This window comes from Lutjanus erythropterus, chromosome 10, assembly GCF_056507025.1.
Source record: "Lutjanus erythropterus isolate fLutEry1 chromosome 10, fLutEry1.hap2, whole genome shotgun sequence".
Lineage (NCBI taxonomy): Eukaryota > Metazoa > Chordata > Actinopteri > Lutjaniformes > Lutjanidae > Lutjanus > Lutjanus erythropterus.
In genome coordinates, this window is record NC_139326.1 from 21,312,746 (window position 1) to 21,333,499 (window position 20,754).

Below are 20,754 nucleotides of genomic sequence, written 5' to 3' on the forward strand. Positions count from 1 at the left end.
TATGGAAGGCCATGTCAGTAAATGTGATGAAAAAAAAATCCTGTAATTCATTATCATGAGAAGCTTTCCTGTAATAACAAGTTAGATACTAAGTTATCATTTCAAGATTAGCATACCATTATTTTGAGAAGGTGGCCATTATTTTGAAATTCTAACTCCTCATTTTGAGATACTCATTATTTTGACATAGTAACTCGTTATTTTGAGGTTTCTTATTATTTCGCGACATTAAAAAAATTCCTCATTATTTTTGAAAAAATATACACACTGATCTTTATTAATATACTTAAAAGTATTTTTATTAATCTTAATTTACAAGACTGTATAGGTTAACCTAGGTCCTAGGACCTCTGGTTTTAGTAATGTTATGCAGCGCCGCAACATCGCCCTCTTTTGCTCCGGACATGAAATGACATGTCTGCTTTTGTCAACGACAACCAGGCGAGTCAGACAGTCGTTTGGTTTGGTTTGCCTGTGGTGCTAGCCAGCCCAGCCAGCAACAACCAACCGCCTGAATGTAGATCCGCATGGGCTACTACTACCATTTCTCTCCGAATAACCCAGCGGAATCATAAGATAAGGATCCCAGGATGGTCTTAGTGCATGTCGGATATCTGGTTCTTCCTGTATTCGGCTCAGTAAGAAACAGAGGTACGGTATTAATATTCATATCGATCCAAAACATGTGCCCTGTTTATCTTAATATTCACTGCAGCTGTTGGCTAGCTAACGCGAGCTCAGCCGTGAGTTAGCTCTAGCTCAGTCGTTTGGTTAGCTCGCGTTAGCTAGCTCAAAATTAACGGTCAAATTATTCGCTAAACTGTCCGCAACATGATAACACTTGAATTTGTATTCATTGGAAATTGATCTAAAGCACCGAATAATGTAGTTTTCCGGATGTAATCACGCCTAATTAATAACAAATACCGCCGCTAAAGATAAGCTAACTGGCTCATTGGCTCAGACTATATCTTGGAACGGAAATATTCCTCACAAAGGATTCCACATGCACGGGGCGTGCGGTCCAAAATACCACATTCCTGCATAGACAATCGTGTTAGACACTATTAATGTGAGATGCGTTTTATTCGTGCGATTTTTATTTCGGAAAAATTGCGATGCATTGTTATTTCCCCAAGGCGCTACTATCGTTTATTTGCACTGTAAAAATACCGCAAAATAGACGTAGCCTTTCCAGCCAGTCAGCTTATCTGTGCCTGGATGATGTCATTTGAAGATCACCTTCTTCTGCTCGCCGTTTATTCACCGTGATTTTACTAACTATTAGCCGTGCCAATTGACCAATGTGCTTATCGATACACGGCCAATTGCCGTGCGAGCGCGGGCTCAATCCGAGCCATCAATAAATCAGTCGCCTTTTATATCATTTGCTAATTGGCAATTCAGCAGCTGTTTGTTTGAAGCTGCCGGATTAGTGTGCGGTCACAGTTAAACAATGATAAAGCTACAGTGTAACATTAATTTCATAACAGTGGCGTCAGTGATTTCATTGTGCTTTTATTTCTGTTCTTATTTCCCTGTTTCATAGTATGGAGGCTGGCTCTACATTCTGCATTTATCAGATCTTTGTCGTCCCCCCCATTGTGTAGCTAATGATCATCTGCTGCTGTGTGGTGTGGCGTGGCCTCTGCCTGTTCTCTGCATTTAGCTGTATTGTGAATCCCTTCTTCATTTCCTCTTTCCATCAGAAGACGACATTGGTATTAAAAAGCACCCCCTTCCCAAGATGTATTCAGTATTCATAGACTTTCCATGTTTAAGCAGACTAAAACAATAGCTAACACCTAGAACAGAGCACCTTTTTTGTCTTTTTTCTGTCAAATTGCTGTAGCACTGAGTAAACATTTTAGCTCCTTTTTAGATTATCAGTTGAATGTCATTGTGTACCTCCCATCCAGTCTTGATAGACAACATGCTGTAAATTCCTGTAAAGTGGATACATTTTGCATGATCTTAAATACTGCACTGCATTGTTGAACACCAGAATTTGGCTCATCTTCCTTCTCTTCACACAAGGTGCAATGTACATGATTAAAGTGACCAATAATTAAAAAAAAAAAAAAAAAAGCATGCAAATTGGAGCCATATGCATGCCATTTTTATCGGAACTCAAGCATTTCAGCAAACGCTGTCATGTGATCACTTGAAATGACTGAAGGTACACTGCACCTGCACACAACAACCTGCCATAACTGTCTCCATTTTTGTGTAATCCTTTTGTTCCCTTTGCAAATTTCAAGCTTCGAATCACACTGAATTGTCAGGGCTGTTTGCCCCTTTACAGGCAAATGAAACTCTAAACAATTAAGCAAGCAAAACATGCTCACTGGTGGTTCATCACTTCCCAATTTTCCCCCACTAACATGAGGCCAAAATGCTATCCATTTCACAGGGATGCCTATTTTTCCTGCACTGCTAAAAAGATCCTCTATTAGTAATAACGTCTTTATTGTTTGGTTGTGGTCTCTCTTTACCTTTTGTTCTGGTAATAGTACTTTCAATGCATGGTCACATTTTATGATTCATAATTTTTTGGTTTTTGTTTTTCTACATTGACTAGTGAAAATCCAATGTAATCTTTCTGTAGTAAAGATGTACCCTTGCTGTACTGGAATCATGTGCTGTAGCCAACACGTCTGCTCATTGGATGCCGCTTTTGTTCTTTTTAACCCTATATGGAGCATGGTGGGCCTTGCCTTCAGTCTATGTTGTTTATTTTTGTTGCATGGATTTATACTATTTATTACAAACAAAACAAGAAAGAAAACACAAAATTACACATATACTAATATTTTTCAATAAAGAATATAGTGTTTTTCCTAACCTTCAGTGTGCTTCTTGCTGATTTCCATTTATTGTCCTCCCCTCTCCCTTGTCCCTACCTGCCCCCCTCCCCTCCCCTCCACCCCCTCCTCCCACCCACCTCCTCTCCCGCTGTGACAAAGATAGACAATTTCCACGCTTCCTCCATCACAGGGCCTGAATGAGTCTATCTGCTGTCATTCATGGTGATTGTTTTTCACTGAGACACTTGAAAACGCAGTGTGCTACTTACTGTACAGTCTAGACTTGAGCCTTTGACCCCATGGCAGCAAGGTCACCTCTTGTTGGCCTCTGGCTTCACTGGCGACTTGTCAAGCTGAAAATATTGCTAGAAGTCATCATGCTAATCTTTTCCTGGGGTGTGTTTAAAACCATACTGCGTTTTTCAAGCGTACTCCTAGTAAATGCAATGTAGACTTTGCCTATTTCCTCATGATTTTTTAAAAAAGGTTTTCACTGTTTACATCAAAATTTGTCATGTCTTTTACACTTTGAAAGCAGATTAAACCCAATTTTTGCATCTTTAAAAACTGCACATTTTAAATCTTAAAACTGGTAGGTTTCTTTAAAAATTCTCTGCTAGAAGACCTAACAGAGCACAGGATATAGAATCCTGCTTCATTGTAGGCCTTGCAGATTTCCTCAAAAGTTTCCCATCAAAGCTAAACTTGTTATTGCAATTTCTCAGCCTTTCCATAATCAAAAAGGTCTTTTAAAACTTGAGCATGGCATTAAAGCCATATTGCACCACAGCACAAGTTAGCCTGTCTTTTTCTCCCTGTTGAGTCTCTACAGCAGTCTGTTCTCTGCCGCTGCCAAATAGCTGTGGTTGGAGAGAGTAAAAAAAGCATTCAAGCTATTTCCTCTCAACTCCTGAATGTTCACATGGGAGAAGAACAAGTAGAGCTAAGACACAAAGATACAGTAGGTTTCAGTGAAGCGCAGATGTATAATAATGTGAATTTATTGTCTGGTTTCATTTTTAAGAAGGAAGGGTTGTTCTTTATGGTTATATAGATAGAGACTTGGCACTTTAATGTACAGTATATCTTACAGACAGCCAGGTACTAAAAGGTTTTACTCTGAGTGCAGTGACCCCGCTGTCAGCTGCAGAATTTACAAGAACTGAGCTGCGTTGAATACCATAAACTGGTAGATTTCATCTTTTCTGATCCAGTTTGCTTGTCTGTGAATCAGAAGACCAGGAGTCGATCCAGAGGTCGGAAATGCAATTAAAGAAATGAGAGCTCGCGTTTTGTGTGCAGGACCAAAAAAAATGGTCGTCATGTTCATGGTACTTGTGGTAACCATCATTTTCCCACCCCCACAGAAGTATTTTTCACCCTAGGTAAGAGGTAGGGCTTCATTAACATGCTATATCACACACACAGTGACACCACATTTCACCCACAATTAATTCCAGCTAATCTCTCCCTTCAGGTGCCTGACAACTTCTCCTTATCCTCCACAGGATCCCATTTCAACCGGCAACAGCAGCAACAGCAGCAGCAGCAGCACAGCCATGCTACCTCTTGCCGGCACTTCCAGTTAGGTCCTCAGGCCCCGCTGCCCATGGACTTCCCCATGCCCCACCCAGGGCAGCCACAGTCAGGCATTAACCCCCACCTGGCCCCTCCCGGCCACCAGCATGGCCCTCCGCTCCACCCACCCCTCAACCCCTTGCCCGCTCCCCAGTTCCAGGACATCCCTGCCCCCCCCTTCCTACCTCAGGCATTACACCAGCAATACCTCCTCCAGCAGCAGATCCTCGAGGCCCAGCACCGACACATCCTGCCACCCTCCAGGTATCAGCATGGGTTTTGCAGGGAAATTTAAAAGATAAATTGTCTGTCTCCAGTCAAAGGGACAGTTCACCCTGTAGTGCTATCCAAATTTTCTTTGGTGTGGATTGCTGAGTTTTGGAGACATGAGCCATAGAGATGACTGCTTTCTCTCAAATATAATGCAAGTAGATGGCAAAAAAAAATACATTTGAAAAACTCAACAGCAATGTTTCTTTCCAGGAATTATGGCCCAATTATTCAAGATAATCCACAGACCCTGTTGTAAGCAGTTTCATGCAAGAACTGCTTTCTTTCTTTCTTGCTTTCTTGCTTTCTGTCTCCCTTTTTTTCTTTTCTTTTCTTTTCTTTTCTTTTCTTTTCTTTTCTTTTCTTTTCACTGCTAAGTCTAAGGATTATCTTGAGAAACCATGAATGAATTCTGGAAAGAGGTATCAGCGTTTTGAGTACCACAAGCTGAGTGCCATCTACTTCCATTATATTCAAGACAAGGTAGACATCTCTAAAACTCTGCAACTCACACAAAGACAATCTAGGCAAGGTGACTTTATTTATATAGCTATTTCATACTTTAAGACAATTCATTGTGCTTTATAGGGTAATGAAAATACAGCAAATGTAAAAGATTTACAGTTTAAAAAGTGCAAAAATACAGGCAAGAGATACAAAAGGTAAAACAAGAAAAACAAAATATAAAAAGATAACACAGCAAAGTCTCCCACACTTAGAAGCACAGTTAAATGAAATTTGGAACAGTTTTTAAAGACATGAAAATGAATGCTATTTAAAAGCTAACCTAAGACAGAATAGATTTTTTTTTTAGCTATTTCCAGGTAGAGTAGGCACAGTGTAAAATAGAAAAGTTTTTTTTAAGCTCTAATTTAAAAAATGGCCATATCTGGGGCTTGTATGATATAATCTGCAAGGTTATTCCAGGTCTGTGTTGCATGATAACAGAAGGAGCTGTGTTCTGTTTAGACTCTTGGGACAACCAGTAAGCTAGTCCCAAATGACCTAAGGGTTCTTGGGCACAGAGCCACAGAGTGACTTGTAGACAAACAGTTAAATTTTGAAGTCTATTCTCTAAGTGACTGGTAGCCACTGTTAGGATATTAGAATTGGTGCAATGTGGTTGAATATCATAGTTTTCATCAAAACCCTTGCAGTGGCGTGTAGAATAAGTTTGCCCAAGAGCTTTTTTTGAAAGTGAGAACTTTCTCTGTGCAAAGAGCATTACAGTAGTGTAATTTACTGGAAATAAAGGCACGGATAAGCTTATCTACGTCTCGCTTGGACCTGATTCTTGCAATATTTTCTTTCTCTAGAAATATGCATGTATATTTTTGATTTTGGGTGAACTGTCCCTTTAACCTTTTGGTTCAAGCAAACTGTTGGCAACTGTAGGGATTTAGCAGTGACAACATATTTAGGACCATTTCCATTACAGACTGTTTTCCAATGGTTGGTTATTTGTCTTAGCAGACGCACCCCAGAGAGAGTTCCTCACCAGCCCCACAGACTGCGGCCCGGCTATGAGTTTGCGCCCCCTCTTCATGTCCCTCCTCAGCCGGTTGTGCAGCAGCCCCGCTACCTGGCTGAGGGCACAGACTGGTAAATATTATACCTCTTATAATACAGTATGTAGTGCCACAGAGGTAAACGGTCTGATACTTATTAGTCAAAAAAGTGCATTGTCATGATTTAAGTGTAGATTTCATATCAACAAAATGAAATGATGATGAAACGATACTAATTTTCACACCACCAATAATTTAATTAGGACAAGAGGTGTTTTTGAGATTAAATGGGTGTAAGAGCAATTTGAAAAAGAGCCCAAAGCAAATCAGCTCTTGTTTGATACCAAAATTGGCAATAAACACTGTATACATCTCCAAAATGTAACATTAATATATAAAGAGTTTCTTTGGCACAGTATGCAGTGCCAGAGAGGCAAACTTTACCAGCTACTTTGTTTTTGTTACGAAAAAGTGGCTGTCTTGATGTAGGTTTAGATTTCATATCAACAGAAATTATACAAAAATAATTCAGTTTCAGTTTGACAGCACCAGACTGCCATCAAATCTGAGTCAAGATCAGATAAAAGCAGTTTAAGAACAAGTTGGAAAAAAAGCCTGAAACAAACCAACTCTTATTTGACACTAAAGTTGGCAATAAACACTGTACATGTCTTTCTAAATGTAACGCTAATAAATGAGGAGTTTCATGAGGGGTAAAAGAGAGGTAGAGCTATCCACAGCAGCTCACAGCAGTTAAGTTTTATAATGTTAGAAAAGAAAATGGTAGAAAAAGTAAGGGGAAATTGAATAGATGATTTTAAAAAGTCAAGGTGTAATATTCAACTTATTATCTTTTCTTTATTTTTATTCTAGCATTATTTTTGAAATGGTATGAAAAGCTTTCCAACAAATACTAGTCCATGAAATCCCTAAATTGTTCATCACTTTTGTCTCTGTAATTTCTTTTTCTGTGCAAACTGTACAAGGAAGTAATTGGTAATAGCAAGTAAATAAGCTATTAAATGGAATAGCTTCCACAGACAGGACTGAGGGTCAGTAATTGTTGAAGAAATCTTGATGGAAAAACTGAGACACATCTTGAGTAGAGTAGTGCAGCTCGAGGAAAAGGGAATAAAATTGACATCTCAAGACTGAAAATGACCAAATTTGAGATGGAACTACAAATGAACATCATTCCATCAACTGCATATGCCTTTCCCAAACAGAATATTTTATTTTTTTCTCTGCTTGGCGTATGAGTGTGTGACATATTGTTCATTCTGTCCACAGGGAGTTCACATACTACTGAACCCATCAGCCTAATATTTTTGTGCACATTAATGAATGTATGCTTAAGGACCTCTCATGGTTACACAGTTTTTGAAAAACCTACTTTATTGACTGCTCTGTCAATAAAAAACAAGGCACATTTTAGCCTTTGTTGTGGCTCAAAAAATGACGTCTGTAGATAAGTTTGAACTCATCTTAAACAGGAGCATCTGCAGATTAATTCCATACCAAATACATTATGATTCACTTAAGTCTGGCATGGCATAATGTTCTAAATATATAACAAAATGTTCTAAATAATTAACAGTATTTAAATTCAAAGGTTTGGATTTCTTGTTCTGTTCATTATTGCCTTACCAAGGTTATATTGTTAGGTAAACCCAGGACACAATATCATTACATTATTCTATGCATCTTACAGAAAACTGAGAGAGTAGTTTGCAAAAACACTTGATTAAAAACTTTGTATACATCTAGATTAGAAATTTACACACTACTATACATATCTCCTGATTGGATACTATTGCTATACTTGAATGCTGATTCGATATGTATTGTGATTCTTAAACATTGTAATTCTATATTGTAATTTATTGCAATTTTTGTTTGCTTTTTTAACTGTAGACCAAAAAGCTGAATTATATCACAAGTTATATTTAAGAAATAAATGTACATCCCATGTCATCAGTCTTTTAATTTTATTTCAGCAGTGTCATTTCTATACTGCATATAGAAGTAGAAAATATTTTTTTTTGTTGCAAATGTCTTATCAATAAAAATCTGAGTGACAAAAACAAAGAAATCTGAATTTCTGTTTTTCAGATTAGATGAGCTTACTCTATAATCTTTCCTTTTATCTCCAAGCAACTGCAGAGGTAGCCCTGTGGTATAGGTACCCCTGTTTGGGAATCACTGACAGTAGTGCTGTTGGCATGAGGAGCGACTGAGCTGTGCACCTAAGACAATTTGCCAGAAACACTATGAAATAATGACTTTTGTGTTGTTGACTGATCTGTTTTTCGGTTTCTTTCTAGGGATCTAAGTGTTGATGCTGGGCTGCCACCCCACCAGTATCACATCCATCCGCTGCCGCAGCACTATCAGCACTACTTGACCTCTCCTAGGATGCACCACTTCCCTAGAAACAATGCCTCAACACAAGTGGTGAGCCCCTTCTTCTTCTTCAGTACAATCAGTCCTGCCTGTCTAAATGAACTCTCCTCTCCCCTGGGTTTGGAGACTAATCTTGATACCCAGCAACCATTAGATGAACTGTGTTCCTGCATTTCTGCCGCAGAACTCACACTAGCTTCTTTTTATCTGTCATCTTCCAGGTTGTCCATGAGATCAGAAACTACCCATATCCCCAGCTGCACTTGCTGGCTCTGCAGAGCCTCAACCCCTCCCGCCACGCGTCTGCTGTTAGAGAGAGCTACGAGGTGCGTGCTGCTACTTCCTCTCTTTCTCTCCTCAGCAGACACACCAGTCCACACTCATTTATCATTGTTTCCTCTGTGACCAACGCTCTGGACATGCTTGAGTGTGTAACTGATTTTCTGATTTCCAATTACTCTGGCTTCCAGATGCTTCAAATGGGCCAACTGCCTTTAATCTCATGACATTTGTTTTCATTTGCAACAAGATGCAATTGTGTTCTGAGAGGCTTTTTCCTGTTCCTCAAAGGACCAATTATTTTATTTGTTCAAAGAATTCCACAGTTGTATGTCCCCTGAATTTAATATTTTATTATACATTTATTATGCTAATTTTGCTCATCTGAACTGCCTTTTGTCAGAGTTTTTCCCTAAAAGACTTTAAAGACATTTCCACATATTGTTTCCATCGTAGGAGCTCCTGCAGCTGGAAGACAGACTGGGCAGTGTAAACCGTGGAGCGGTCCAAACCACCATAGAGAGATTCACTTTCCCCCATAAGTACAAAAAGGTAAAATGGTCATTTTTTTCCTTTTTTTCATTTTTTCTTACTTGCTAGCTGAGCAATAGATCTTTTTTGAAGCACTGGGGAAGAAATAAGGCGATCTGGATGTGAAAGACGGGGTTGGAAAAGGGCAGCACGGGGTCAAAAGGATCAAAGAGGTGGACAAGAGTGGAAAGAGGGTCACGACTCTCACAGTAGTTCAAAGGTCAAACTAATTTCCGCTCACAGATTAGTGAGACAGGTCTGCAGTGTGCACATTTCAAGCTGTGGGATGACTCATCCAGCTGTCTGCAGATATGTGCGTGGAATGAATTTAAAAAAGCGTCTACACTGAGTATGACCCAAATACTCTGGAAAGAGTGTCAGATCATTTTGGTACATTGTGAGTGAGGAGAAGTAACTCAGACTGTTCCATCTGATGTCTGTATTTTTTTTTTCTTCTTCTCGGGGAAGCATGATTAGTCGACTCTTCTTGTCTGGGCTGACTCAGAGACACCCGTGGCACAAACAGAACAGCTCCTAACAACCAGCTGCACGACACACTTTAATAATTTAAGTCTCTCTGCAGAGAATACCCCAGGACCTGAAGATGTGTCTGGATGATGAGGAGCTGGACACCGATGAGAAGTGCACCATCTGTCTGTCAATGCTGGAGGATGGAGAGGATGTCAGGTACAGCTATATGTTTATATTTTGCTTCTGCGAAGGTGAAAATGCTGATGATGCAGATGTGAACATGTGCTGTGAATACAATTAGTCGTCTACGAAACAGGATACATTTGCTTTACTTTCTTGGTCCTCAGTTACATGCAGCTTGTAGCAGTTCTGAAGTACTAGTGCAGTGTATTTTGTTGGTCTGTCAGTCCACCATGTTGGTCCAGACTGAAATATCTTAACAACTATTGGATTGATTGCCATGAAATTGGTGCAGACATTCATGATTCATGAAGACTTCAGTGATCCTCTGACCTTTACTTTAGCGCCACCAACAGGTTAACAATTGTAGTTTTGAGTGAAATGTCTGAACAACTATTGGATTGATTATCATTAATTTGGTAGACATTTATAGGGCTGTACTGAATTAGGTTTTCTTTATTCAAAGCTATGTTTTCAAATTTAGCTTTGAATGTTTGTCATCATATTTTATTATGTCTTCACCCTAAAATATTTCTATTAATTCTTGAACAAAATCCTCAGTTTGATTTAAGTGACTTTTTTGGATTAAATGAGAAGTCCCATTACCGTCCCATTAATACAGGTCAAAATTTTCCCAATACTTTAGTTCATTAGTAAATACCTGCAAAACTAATGGCATTCCCACCTTTAACTCAAAGCACTGCTATGCCTGATTACAGCCTCACAGCATTGCGAGTGTGGCTGTCGATCTTAGGCCACATTCATGTCATATTAGAGTTATGGTAATTACAGATTTCTGACTTGTAAATGGTGTTCAAGAGAACATCCAGACCTTGCACTTACTAATACAGACAAGCCTGGAAATCAAACAAACATGGACATCTCCTATCAGTCAAAAAACTTTGTTCAGTGTAATTAAACCAAAATCTATGATATTACATTGTCAATGCACAGTATTTTAATCTTTGTGTGGCCAACTCGTGTAACCATATAACAGTATGACATTAATGAAATGAATGTGGCATTAATCTTATGCCCCAAAAGAGGATTATTTTGGAGAGTGTTTTGGTGATTAATAGATCTTCCTGTATGTCTTTTGGCTGGTAACGTTTTAGAGACAAATATTATGGAATGTCTCATTTGTCCATAATGTTTGTTTTTACTTCCAACCTCTACATTGCGGTGGACTTTGGCACAGTGTTGTGTCCAACATTTTGACTGTTGTATTTGTTTGTGGAAAGATGGCTGAGGTCTTGTGTCTCCCCAGACTACACTGTCCCTGCTAATTAGCCCTTAGAGGAATATGTTCACATTTTCTGATTTACATATATATTCACAATGGTTTCCTTCAGAATGGAGACACGGTCAGAGTCTAAGTGGTTTTTAACCCTAAATTGGTTCTGCCATGTTAAGTTCAAAGCATCAGGGCTGAAAATCCTATCACAGGATTTCCTCCAGCATCTCATCTTGAAAATACCGCCCGAAGGCAACATTAGCATTTCACAAAATCTTATGATGTCTGTCCAGTGTTGTGATCTGTCTAACTGGAAAAGTGACAGAGAAAGTTATTTTACTCTAAAGAAGAGAAAAAGGAGAGAAGGAGAACAAAGTTGTCAAAAGCTTCAGGTTTTCAAGGGTCAGTGTTTATCTTTGTATCTAAAAGATGAAAATTGAGCTGTGATATAGTGATAGAATTTGGTTATGCTTTATTATATTCTATATTATATCCAAGAATTCTCTGTTCTTCCAAGCACTGATCATTCATGATGTTTGTACTTTGAAGTCACAAGTTTAAGTTTAAAGAAGACAACTGTGAGAAGAGCATATGCCTTTTGTTCTGTTCACATGTGGCATTTAAAGGCTTCTTGGGTGATTTGATAATAGGGGACAGCTCTAAATACACATGGTTGCATCTAAAACACATATTATAAACAGTGTTTTTTTGGCAGGAGTCACAGATCCCCACAGATGAAATCAAATGTGAGTTGTGAAGAGAAATTTGATCACAAGAAGTCACTTGAGATGCATTCTGATGTCAAATGTGAACTGCAGTCAGACAACTGGATCTATTCTAGACATGATCTGGATCCCAGCCATGACATGACCCATGAATCACATGCACATTGAATATTTAAAGGCCTTTGACTTGGTGTAACTAAGCAGAGTAACCACAGCTGTTTCCTCCAGCTGTTTAGAACTCTGTCCTCTGGTTCAGTTTGGTTTATTGACAACATTATAATGTGTTTATAAAATACAGCTTATTAGCATTTTCAGGGAGAATGATCAAGTCCTGGACTTATTTCCATCGTTGTCCCTGCCTGGTGTTTGCACAGTTCACTAACCTTCATGGTGATGGACATGGAATTCAGTATCTGACAGTATGAGAGGTCCAGTGTGTAAGATTTACAGGAAATTCTTGGCAGAATATTGCAGAAGTGGAATATAATATTCATAAGTTTGTTTTCATTAGTATATAATCAAATAGGAATTGTTGTGTTTTCTTTTCCTTGGAAAGAAAGAAAGACACCAGGTGTTTATAATCTGCAAGTTCATCAGCAGATCCCACTAAATCCTACACACTGGTCCTTTAAAAAAGAAGAAAAAAAAAGAACTAGAAATAATAGAAATTTTAATCATAACAACACATTTCTTTTTAGGAAGCAGGTGAGGTTTTCAGCAAACCATTATTTTCAATTAACCTGCAGGTTCTTGATTGTTTTGTCTACAAAATTTCAGAAAACGTTGAAAAAATTATGCCTTCTTAAAGTCAAAGATAACATGTTCAGATTTCTTTTAGGGTCCAAACCCTAAAGATAATTCATTTACTATCATTCCATATATGACAAAGAAAATGTTGCTTGAAAACTTAGGTTGTGGTATTGCTATGGAACATGAAAAAGTGGTTATCGAGCAATCCTTGAGTACCTGTTGACACCAATCCGATACTGTTTTTCTCTCTCTTAAACAACTAAGTTGTTTGCATGGATACACTTCACTTAGCAGTCTTAAAATGATCATGCTCAGACTGAGAAAGAAATATTCTGCTCCCATGAAGGAAGAAATACATAGCCTACAACATGATGCTGTTATGCTATACTAATTATTTTTTTTAATTAAACTTCACATGGAGAACTTTTAGCAGCATTGCACCATTCAAAATTAAGTATAGATAAGTTGTACTTGGCTGTTTTGCTTTTTTCATATACCTTGAGCTTAAAATAACTCCACACAGCTGACATGATGACAGTGCTGCTGACAGGTCTCTCTCACCTCCTAGCTACAGTTCACGTGACACATACTGCTCATCTGTATTACTTGTGACACATCTCTCTCTACAGCATATTGCTCAATGTTTACTTAAGGAGTTACCTTACAGTTTGTCTAATGGATCGTATTAGATTATACTCAACCCAACCCCACAATTTTGGTCAGTATAGGCTGATATTGCTGGAGTATCAGTTGGTGCAGAAAAATTGCTGAAATGATAACTTATCAAAATACATCTTAACACCGAAGTTAACACTTTCAAGACCAAAGTTGTATGATAAAGATCGAGATGCAAACATCAATGAATAACACAGTAGGACATAAAAACCTTGAAATTCCAAAGTGATCTCACAAATTTATTTGTGAACAAAAGACTTGTGCAAGTTGTTGTTATCCAGTAAAAATCATCTCTCCAAATTTGATGAATTTTATTTTATTTATGGGTGGAGAAACTTTTGTCTTCAAGTTAAACAAACCACTAAAAAAAGATATTGGATTATCTGAAAAATGCATGGTCCATTTCTTATCTTCTGAAAAGCTGACATTTTGGAAATACATGGTTTTCAAAACAAAGTGATTAAATGTTGCTTGACATTTTCTTGATGTCATGTCCTACATTTTAAAACTATGTCCGTGTCCCTCTTGTGTGTGCAGGAGATTACCCTGCATGCACCTCTTCCACCAGGCATGTGTGGACCAGTGGCTGGCCACCAGCAGGAAATGCCCCATCTGCAGAGTGGACATTGAGACCCAGCTGACCCCCGACAGTTGATAGCTCCTGTCGACTCCTGCAGCTTTGGATCTTGGTCTTGTGAATTCTCCATTGCCTCCCTCCTTGGTGGGGAAGCTCTGCCAAACACCCCCTCTCTTCCCCTCTGCATCACTCAACGAGCCTGCCTTTCTGAGACAGCTGTGACAGAGGGATCAACAAAGCACACTCACCTACAACACAACGAGGGACGGGGGTTGATGCATTGATAAGGTGGCTGGACAGAAGGTTGGTTTGAATGGACTTGCTGGATGTAAAAGGTAGGAGCGTATGGACATGTATGGACAGATGTGCTGAGGCTTCACACAATCCTGTGTACATTTCTCCATACAGCTACCAACCTCCCCAGCTCAGTGTGGTGTATCAGGCCATTTCTCTGCCACTAACATCTGAACCCTCTCCCCCAGGCCTGTGAAAAATCCTTTAAGCTGCACTCTGCCCAAGCCCTCAGCACATCTGTACAGAACATTATCAAATGATTAGCATGAGGTTGTTTGGTGTGAACTCTTGTAGCTGAACGCTTGTGGTGTAATGGAGTATAGTACTGAAAAAGTATTTACAGAGTAACAGTGTTGTGTAGCAAGCAAAAAGCCTTTTGAGAAATATGTTTGTGAAAAATAAAACCTACAGAGAGGGTGACTACAGCTCTAACAGAGAGACAATATTCAGTGTGTTAAATCAACAAGGAAAGAGCTAGTTATGTAAAAAGGCCAAAAATCCCTCTTTCTTGTCTAACATGGTTTTTGGATTTACAGTTAGTAGATGCCATCAGAGTTGATGCTAAACCCGCTAACTGCAGGCATGGCTTCCAGTGATCTGTGTAGTGTCGTAGTCGGGCCTCTATAATCTAGAGCAGAGGCCTCAGATGTGCATGCTGTATGGCAGGCTTGGGCTGTGTCGTTAATATTGTGGAGCAGTAGAAACAGGGACTGTGTCTGTGCATGTGAACCGTATACTATGACGATCCCACTCATTCATAGAGGAGGACAAGAATGCACCTAATACCCCTCCCCACCTCCCTACCTACACCCCCTACCCTTTGGCTGGGTACCGAAGTTCTATACTTTAATGGCACTGAGCGAACTGCTTCAGTGCCATCAAGTATTGGAAAATGCCTAATCATGTGGCACAAAATTGCGATACCTTTGGAGCAAATCTCACTAACATTGGTGAGCATTGACCTTTAGATTGTACATCACTGTTGCTACCATATTGGACAGGTCAAGACTAGTCTAAAAACAAATACAAGTAAATGGGGATGCTACGTTTTTTTTCCCCAGATAAAAAGCACTATAATATCTACATTTCTCAACCGATTTTAATTGACCCTTCCAAAGTCCTAGCCCTTTTTGCTCTGTGCTTCAGTATAAATTGAGCAAACTTGGTACCTCAGTCAACTTTCTACCTTTGCAGTACAAGCTACATATTGGGTCACCTTTGAAGGTGGCTTATGTTAGCAAAATGCTCACTAACTAGCAAGCTAATGATTGATGTAGGTTAGCTAGCATTTTGCTAACATTAGGACTAAATTGACTGAGCTAGCTGCTCTGTAGCACGAAGAAAGTAAGAGATCTCACTCTGGCATTATTTCCTTGTACCACAAACCCACACAGTCTTTACCTTCTTTGGATTAGGCAGACTACTGTTATTAATATTCCCTTTGACAGTTATTTTTGTTTTTTATTAGGGGTGCGTGATTCTCCAAATCCATTATTCTATTTGAGTTTCAATTTTAAGGTCACGATTCAATTAAATTTTCAATTAAAGCATTTTTTTTTTTTTGCACTAATGTCTATGCCATTGTTTGTTATTAAGTCTTGTTTTGTAATGATCAACAGATCATTGGTATTATGTTCTGACAACTGTCATTTACATTTCCAAATTCCTCTTTAAAAACATAGTCATAAGTGTTGTGTTGTTTTGTTTTTTTCCTTTTGTACAGGCAGGGCATGGAGAGAAAAAAAAGAAAAACGTTGATTCTGCTTTTTATTTCGATTAATTTTTGATTCAGCTCATTCAGTTGATTTTCAATTTAGAATTGAAATCGTGACACCCATTCTTTTTATATAGTCCAGTACTGTTAGTTTTTTGTATTTTAGTCCAGTTACCACGGTTGAGGGCGCAGAGTAAAAACAGCTTCCTCCTTTGAGCTGCTGAATTGTACCCTAAGTGTGGTTTTGGATTTGAATGAAATTGGTATAGAAAACATAATTTTGGAACCGGTATTGAAGTGAAGGTATCGGCATCTGCATCAATTTTTTTTTTATGTTACCCAGCCCTCCCTCCCTAACCCCTCCCACCCCACCCACCCCCAGCAGACCAAAGTTGCCCTTAGACACTGATCTCGGACCAATGTAGCATTTCTCTCCTGATGTTCGAGGATTCAAAGAGCTGCTCAGCAGATCCGTGTCTAACTGCAACTCCTCTCTGTGGCCTTGCTCATGGCATGATGATGACATGAGAGGCCGGCATGGGCTTGAGGATGCAGTGCCTGAGTCTTGCCATCAGAGTGAAATAAAACCTGACATTTGTATTACCTATTACCAGAACCTTATTGCCTATCGAACAAGCACATGTGATTTCTATATAACAGTGAATCGCCTCTGTTGTGTATCAGCTCCTTTTCATTTCAATCTGAGTTGCTCCCACTGTTTTTGATAAAAAGACTGTGTCTGGTGTTACAGGGAAAATACAAACTAGTTTGCCTGTGATATGTGCTAGAATGTGTATGATTGTCCCCCCCACCCCCTTCCCCCCATGGTAGTAGTGTATGGTATTGCTAGAACAACTGTGATACGTTCAGTGATAGAAGCCGTTTTCTCTATATCATGCATGAACCATGTCGGCGTAGTTCACTTGAAAGGAGGGTGAAAGGGAGAAAAAGCCATCCATTTGAAAAATACCAAACAATTGTTCTTAATTTTATTTCAACTGTCTTTTCTTTTTTTTTCTGCCATTTTGTTTTCTTTTTCTTATTACTTGTATTTTTTTTTTTTTTTTGCGCTCACATGCCAATCTGGACATGGTACTAATATGCCGAGTCCTTGTCCATTTTAACCATAGTGAAGAAAAAGCTGCAATGCTGCAAAAACATATTTATTGTTGTTATAATGTAGCTTGTGTTTTGTAAATGCACTATAATATGGAGTTGCCTGATTTTTTGGTTTGGTGGTGTGGGTTCTTCTTGTCCTAGATTTTGTGTTTCTATTCAGTTACGAGTATTTTCATGCTTCCTTGTGTATTATTGGAGGGTAACTTGACTGTTTGTGTTGCGTTTTTATTTTTATTTTTTGTATGAAAGCCTCCATCCAAAAAACTACAGATGGATGAAAATGGAGGTTTTGCTAGTTCACATAGAATGCTGTGATTAAAGATGCCTTAAGTATTTAACAATCATTATTTATTACTAACTGTAGCTAGCTAGCTATCGTGGTGGAATATTTAATGTCTCTATCTCATAACTTTGCAATTTAATCAATATATTTATTTAAAATAACACAAAATATTAAAAAAAGAATACCTCATTATGCATTGGTCGGTGGGGATGCTTTTGCATGCCGTCTGTGTTTTCTTTTTCAGAGGAGAAAAAAAGAAACTTGTTGAAAAATCGACTTGGGAGGGTTTCCCCAACACATTTTCTAGCCAGCATGGTGCTGTTGATCTGGATTACATTCCATTCATGTCACCTCTTGATTTTATTTAGAATATGTTTGTGTTTTTAAATATCATCTAAAGCAGATGACGGGGTGCAAACCCCTTTTTGTCTTAGTATGGCTCCACAATTAGCTTGCTTTTGTTATACGATACTGCTTTGTTTCCCATAATCAGTCATATTTGAGTTAATTTTTAATATTTTTTTGTTTTATTTTGACCATGTTCATGATATTCCATCATATCTGGATCTCAATTTAGTGCTTATTATTTTAGAACCCACATAATGAGCTGTATTATTTGTTCTTATGTATCGCTGGCATTTGCTTTGTGTGGGATTTTTGGGAAGTATCTAACATGCTAACTTGAGCCATTGGTCTTATTGAGCAAAATTTCTGGTGTACTGTGGTTATACAATATAGATAGCGTGTTTTACACCTGGGTATAATAAGCTAACTACGTTTTTGGTGTGCATTTCTTATTAATACTCTACTAATCCTGCAAATTATTCTAACATATATTGGATTGGAATGACGCTGGCTGGTCTTACTATTATTCTTATTATTTCATTTTGTGCTCTCACTGGCCTTACCCCATGTCCTCCACAGTGTACCCCATTTACTCCAGAGCGAACTGGACAGTAGCCATAGTATTAACTCAAGCTGATGAACCGGAATGAACAGTAGAACTTAAAGCACAAGCTTTTTAATGCATGTCCTTCTCAGGTTTTCCTATGTGTATGTGGGAGTAGCTCTGTAGATGTGTTTAATATGATGCTGTACCTTCTTGAATATTTCAGATGTTTCTTTGCTGCTGAAAAAATGTTGATTATTAACCTGCCAGTGAAAAAGGGAAGTGGCCATCTTTGTACAACACACTGCTGTTTTGCTGTAACCGCGCAATGTTTTATGATCTTGAGTATTTTATAGAAAAGTAGAAGTATGTATCAATAATATGAAAGCAATAGCTAAATCATAATGAAGAATAACATGATCAGTGAATATTGTGGAAAATCTTTAGATTCACTCTGGGTGGATTTTGTACTGTATTTATTACTAATGATGATGCAAAAAGTTGCATAGCTTAACCCAAACTGTTCTGTCTCTTTTTTATTTATTGTCTTGTATATGATCTTTTTGTATGTGTTTTTCAAATAAACTGCCTAAAATGCTGACAACTCATCTAATTCTTGGTGTTATTTGGTGTCCTGTTATGATAAATTAATTATTAATACTTATTCAAAATACTAGATTTGTCAACAGTTTGAATTACATACATGGGCCAATATAAGCTTATTAGCAGACCTATATGAACAAGTGAGAAATTCCACTTATGAGCCTGAGATAATTTAGAAACACTATCCTTGTCCTGCTCATCAGAAATGTTTATTTAAAATAAACATTGGCCAACATATTGTAGCATATATACTGTATAGATATGTGTATCTGTGGACTGTAATTTGAATGTGTGAAAATGGATGTGAATATTTTGCTTACCATGTTCCCGAACAAAGCCTGTACATATTGGCTGGACTTGATCATTAACATCTAGATTTTATTAAATTAATCCTAAGTTTAATTGTAATCAGATACTTTATCTAAATTTGCAAACTAACAATATAAAATTATATATTGTATGTATTGTTTGTCAAAATATAATGTTAAGATTATGTGTGGATTGCGACATTTGTGTCAAAACAGTTACAAAGAAAAACAAAAGTATTTAAAGTTCAAAAGTATCTTGAAATAATGTTCCAAGTAAAAACATGAGACATGATACTGTACACTATGTCCCAATTCCATACTATGTAATAACTTTATATAGTATGTAGTACATTCTAATTACTGTTTTTGCAGCTGACTACAGGGTTTCTGTAGGTTTTAGCACATTAAAAGACTTTTAGAGACCTTTTAAAAGTGTTTTAAATGCAATTTAAGGCTAATTTCATCTCCATACTGGTACAAATAGTATAGATTTTAGTTTAGTGGCTGTTGGTTCCAAGCTCTTTTCATTTTGTATTAGTTGCAGTGTGATCAATACAATTTTATTCCCCAAAATAAATTAAAAAGTGAGACTAAACAATGCAACTTTTTAAAAGTAATTTCTAAGACCTGTCAAAATCATATTAAATACTTTTCAAGTCCAAAAATTCTAATGATTGGATTTTAGACTTTGTAAGACCCCACAGACACCCTGTATTAAAAAGGACATGATACAATACTTCCTTGCCACAGTCAATTACATGTCAAAGAGACAGCTAAATGTTTTGTTTTTTTTTCGCAAAGATGTAATAGTTACTTTTCTATGGTATGACTGGAACTATTTCACTGCCACTATCCACATTTACTTTCTTGCAGCTGCTAGTGGCTCTTGCATTTTCCTTGTCCAGCAACAGCACACTCAAGAATCATTTTTAGTATGTATTCTGACTGTTTTGAGCTTTGAAGAGAGGTTTTCAAAGTGGAAGATGGGCCTCCCCAGCGGTGCTCCAAACAGTTTCAGGGGAAGATCATTGGAAGTGAGAAAGCGTGGAAGTGAAAAAATATCAAACGGAGCTCACATTGGTTAAAGAAATAGTTCAGACGTGCAGTTCTTTTGGGGAATTTTATTGTTTTTCCCACTTTCCCAGAGTGTGAAACTAATAAATACCTTAGGACAGACCTTTGTTATATATTTGGTGTAGTCTGAAGTTATGGCAAACATCAATGTCACGCTATTTTGGCTGTTGTTGAATGTCTGTGGGATCAAATAACATAATCATGATCCCAAAGACATCTGGGAATGGAGCAAAATAAAGCTTGATGCCCCCCTTAGTTTATTGGTGTGCCTGAGGGGAGGCCCACCATTTAAGACTTTGAAAGTATATTTAGTCATTTTTACAGTGTTAAGAAACTACATGCTCAAAACCTCCCTGAATTAGTATATAGCATGGAGTTATGTCCCAAAACCTTTCTACATACTAATTCAAAAGATGCAGTAGGGGTTTGTGGGATCATTTTCTGGCCTTTTTGTTGTTGTGATTTGCTACAGTATGTGCTGC

At 38.0% G+C, this 20,754-nt stretch overlaps 1 protein-coding gene across 4 annotated transcripts; it reads left to right on the plus strand.

Annotated features, from left to right (window-relative positions):
• Positions 1–388: 388 nt before the first annotated feature.
• Positions 389–18,895, plus strand: ark2cb (arkadia (RNF111) C-terminal like ring finger ubiquitin ligase 2Cb). 4 transcript variants are annotated; one of them, XM_084728657.1, is made up of 8 exons: positions 389–651; positions 4,316–4,649; positions 6,126–6,257; positions 8,488–8,617; positions 8,788–8,892; positions 9,302–9,397; positions 9,960–10,063; positions 13,949–18,895. In XM_084728657.1, exons 1-8 carry the CDS (start codon positions 591–593, stop codon positions 14,064–14,066), a joined length of 1,080 nt encoding a protein of 359 aa, XP_084584783.1. In that variant the 5' UTR covers positions 389–590; the 3' UTR covers positions 14,067–18,895. The 4 variants fall into 4 exon arrangements, with proteins under 4 accessions (XP_084584783.1, XP_084584784.1, XP_084584782.1 ...); XM_084728658.1 differs by having other exon boundaries at positions 6,129–6,257; XM_084728656.1 differs by having other exon boundaries at positions 403–651; positions 1,611–4,649.
• Positions 18,896–20,754: the final 1,859 nt, after the last annotated feature.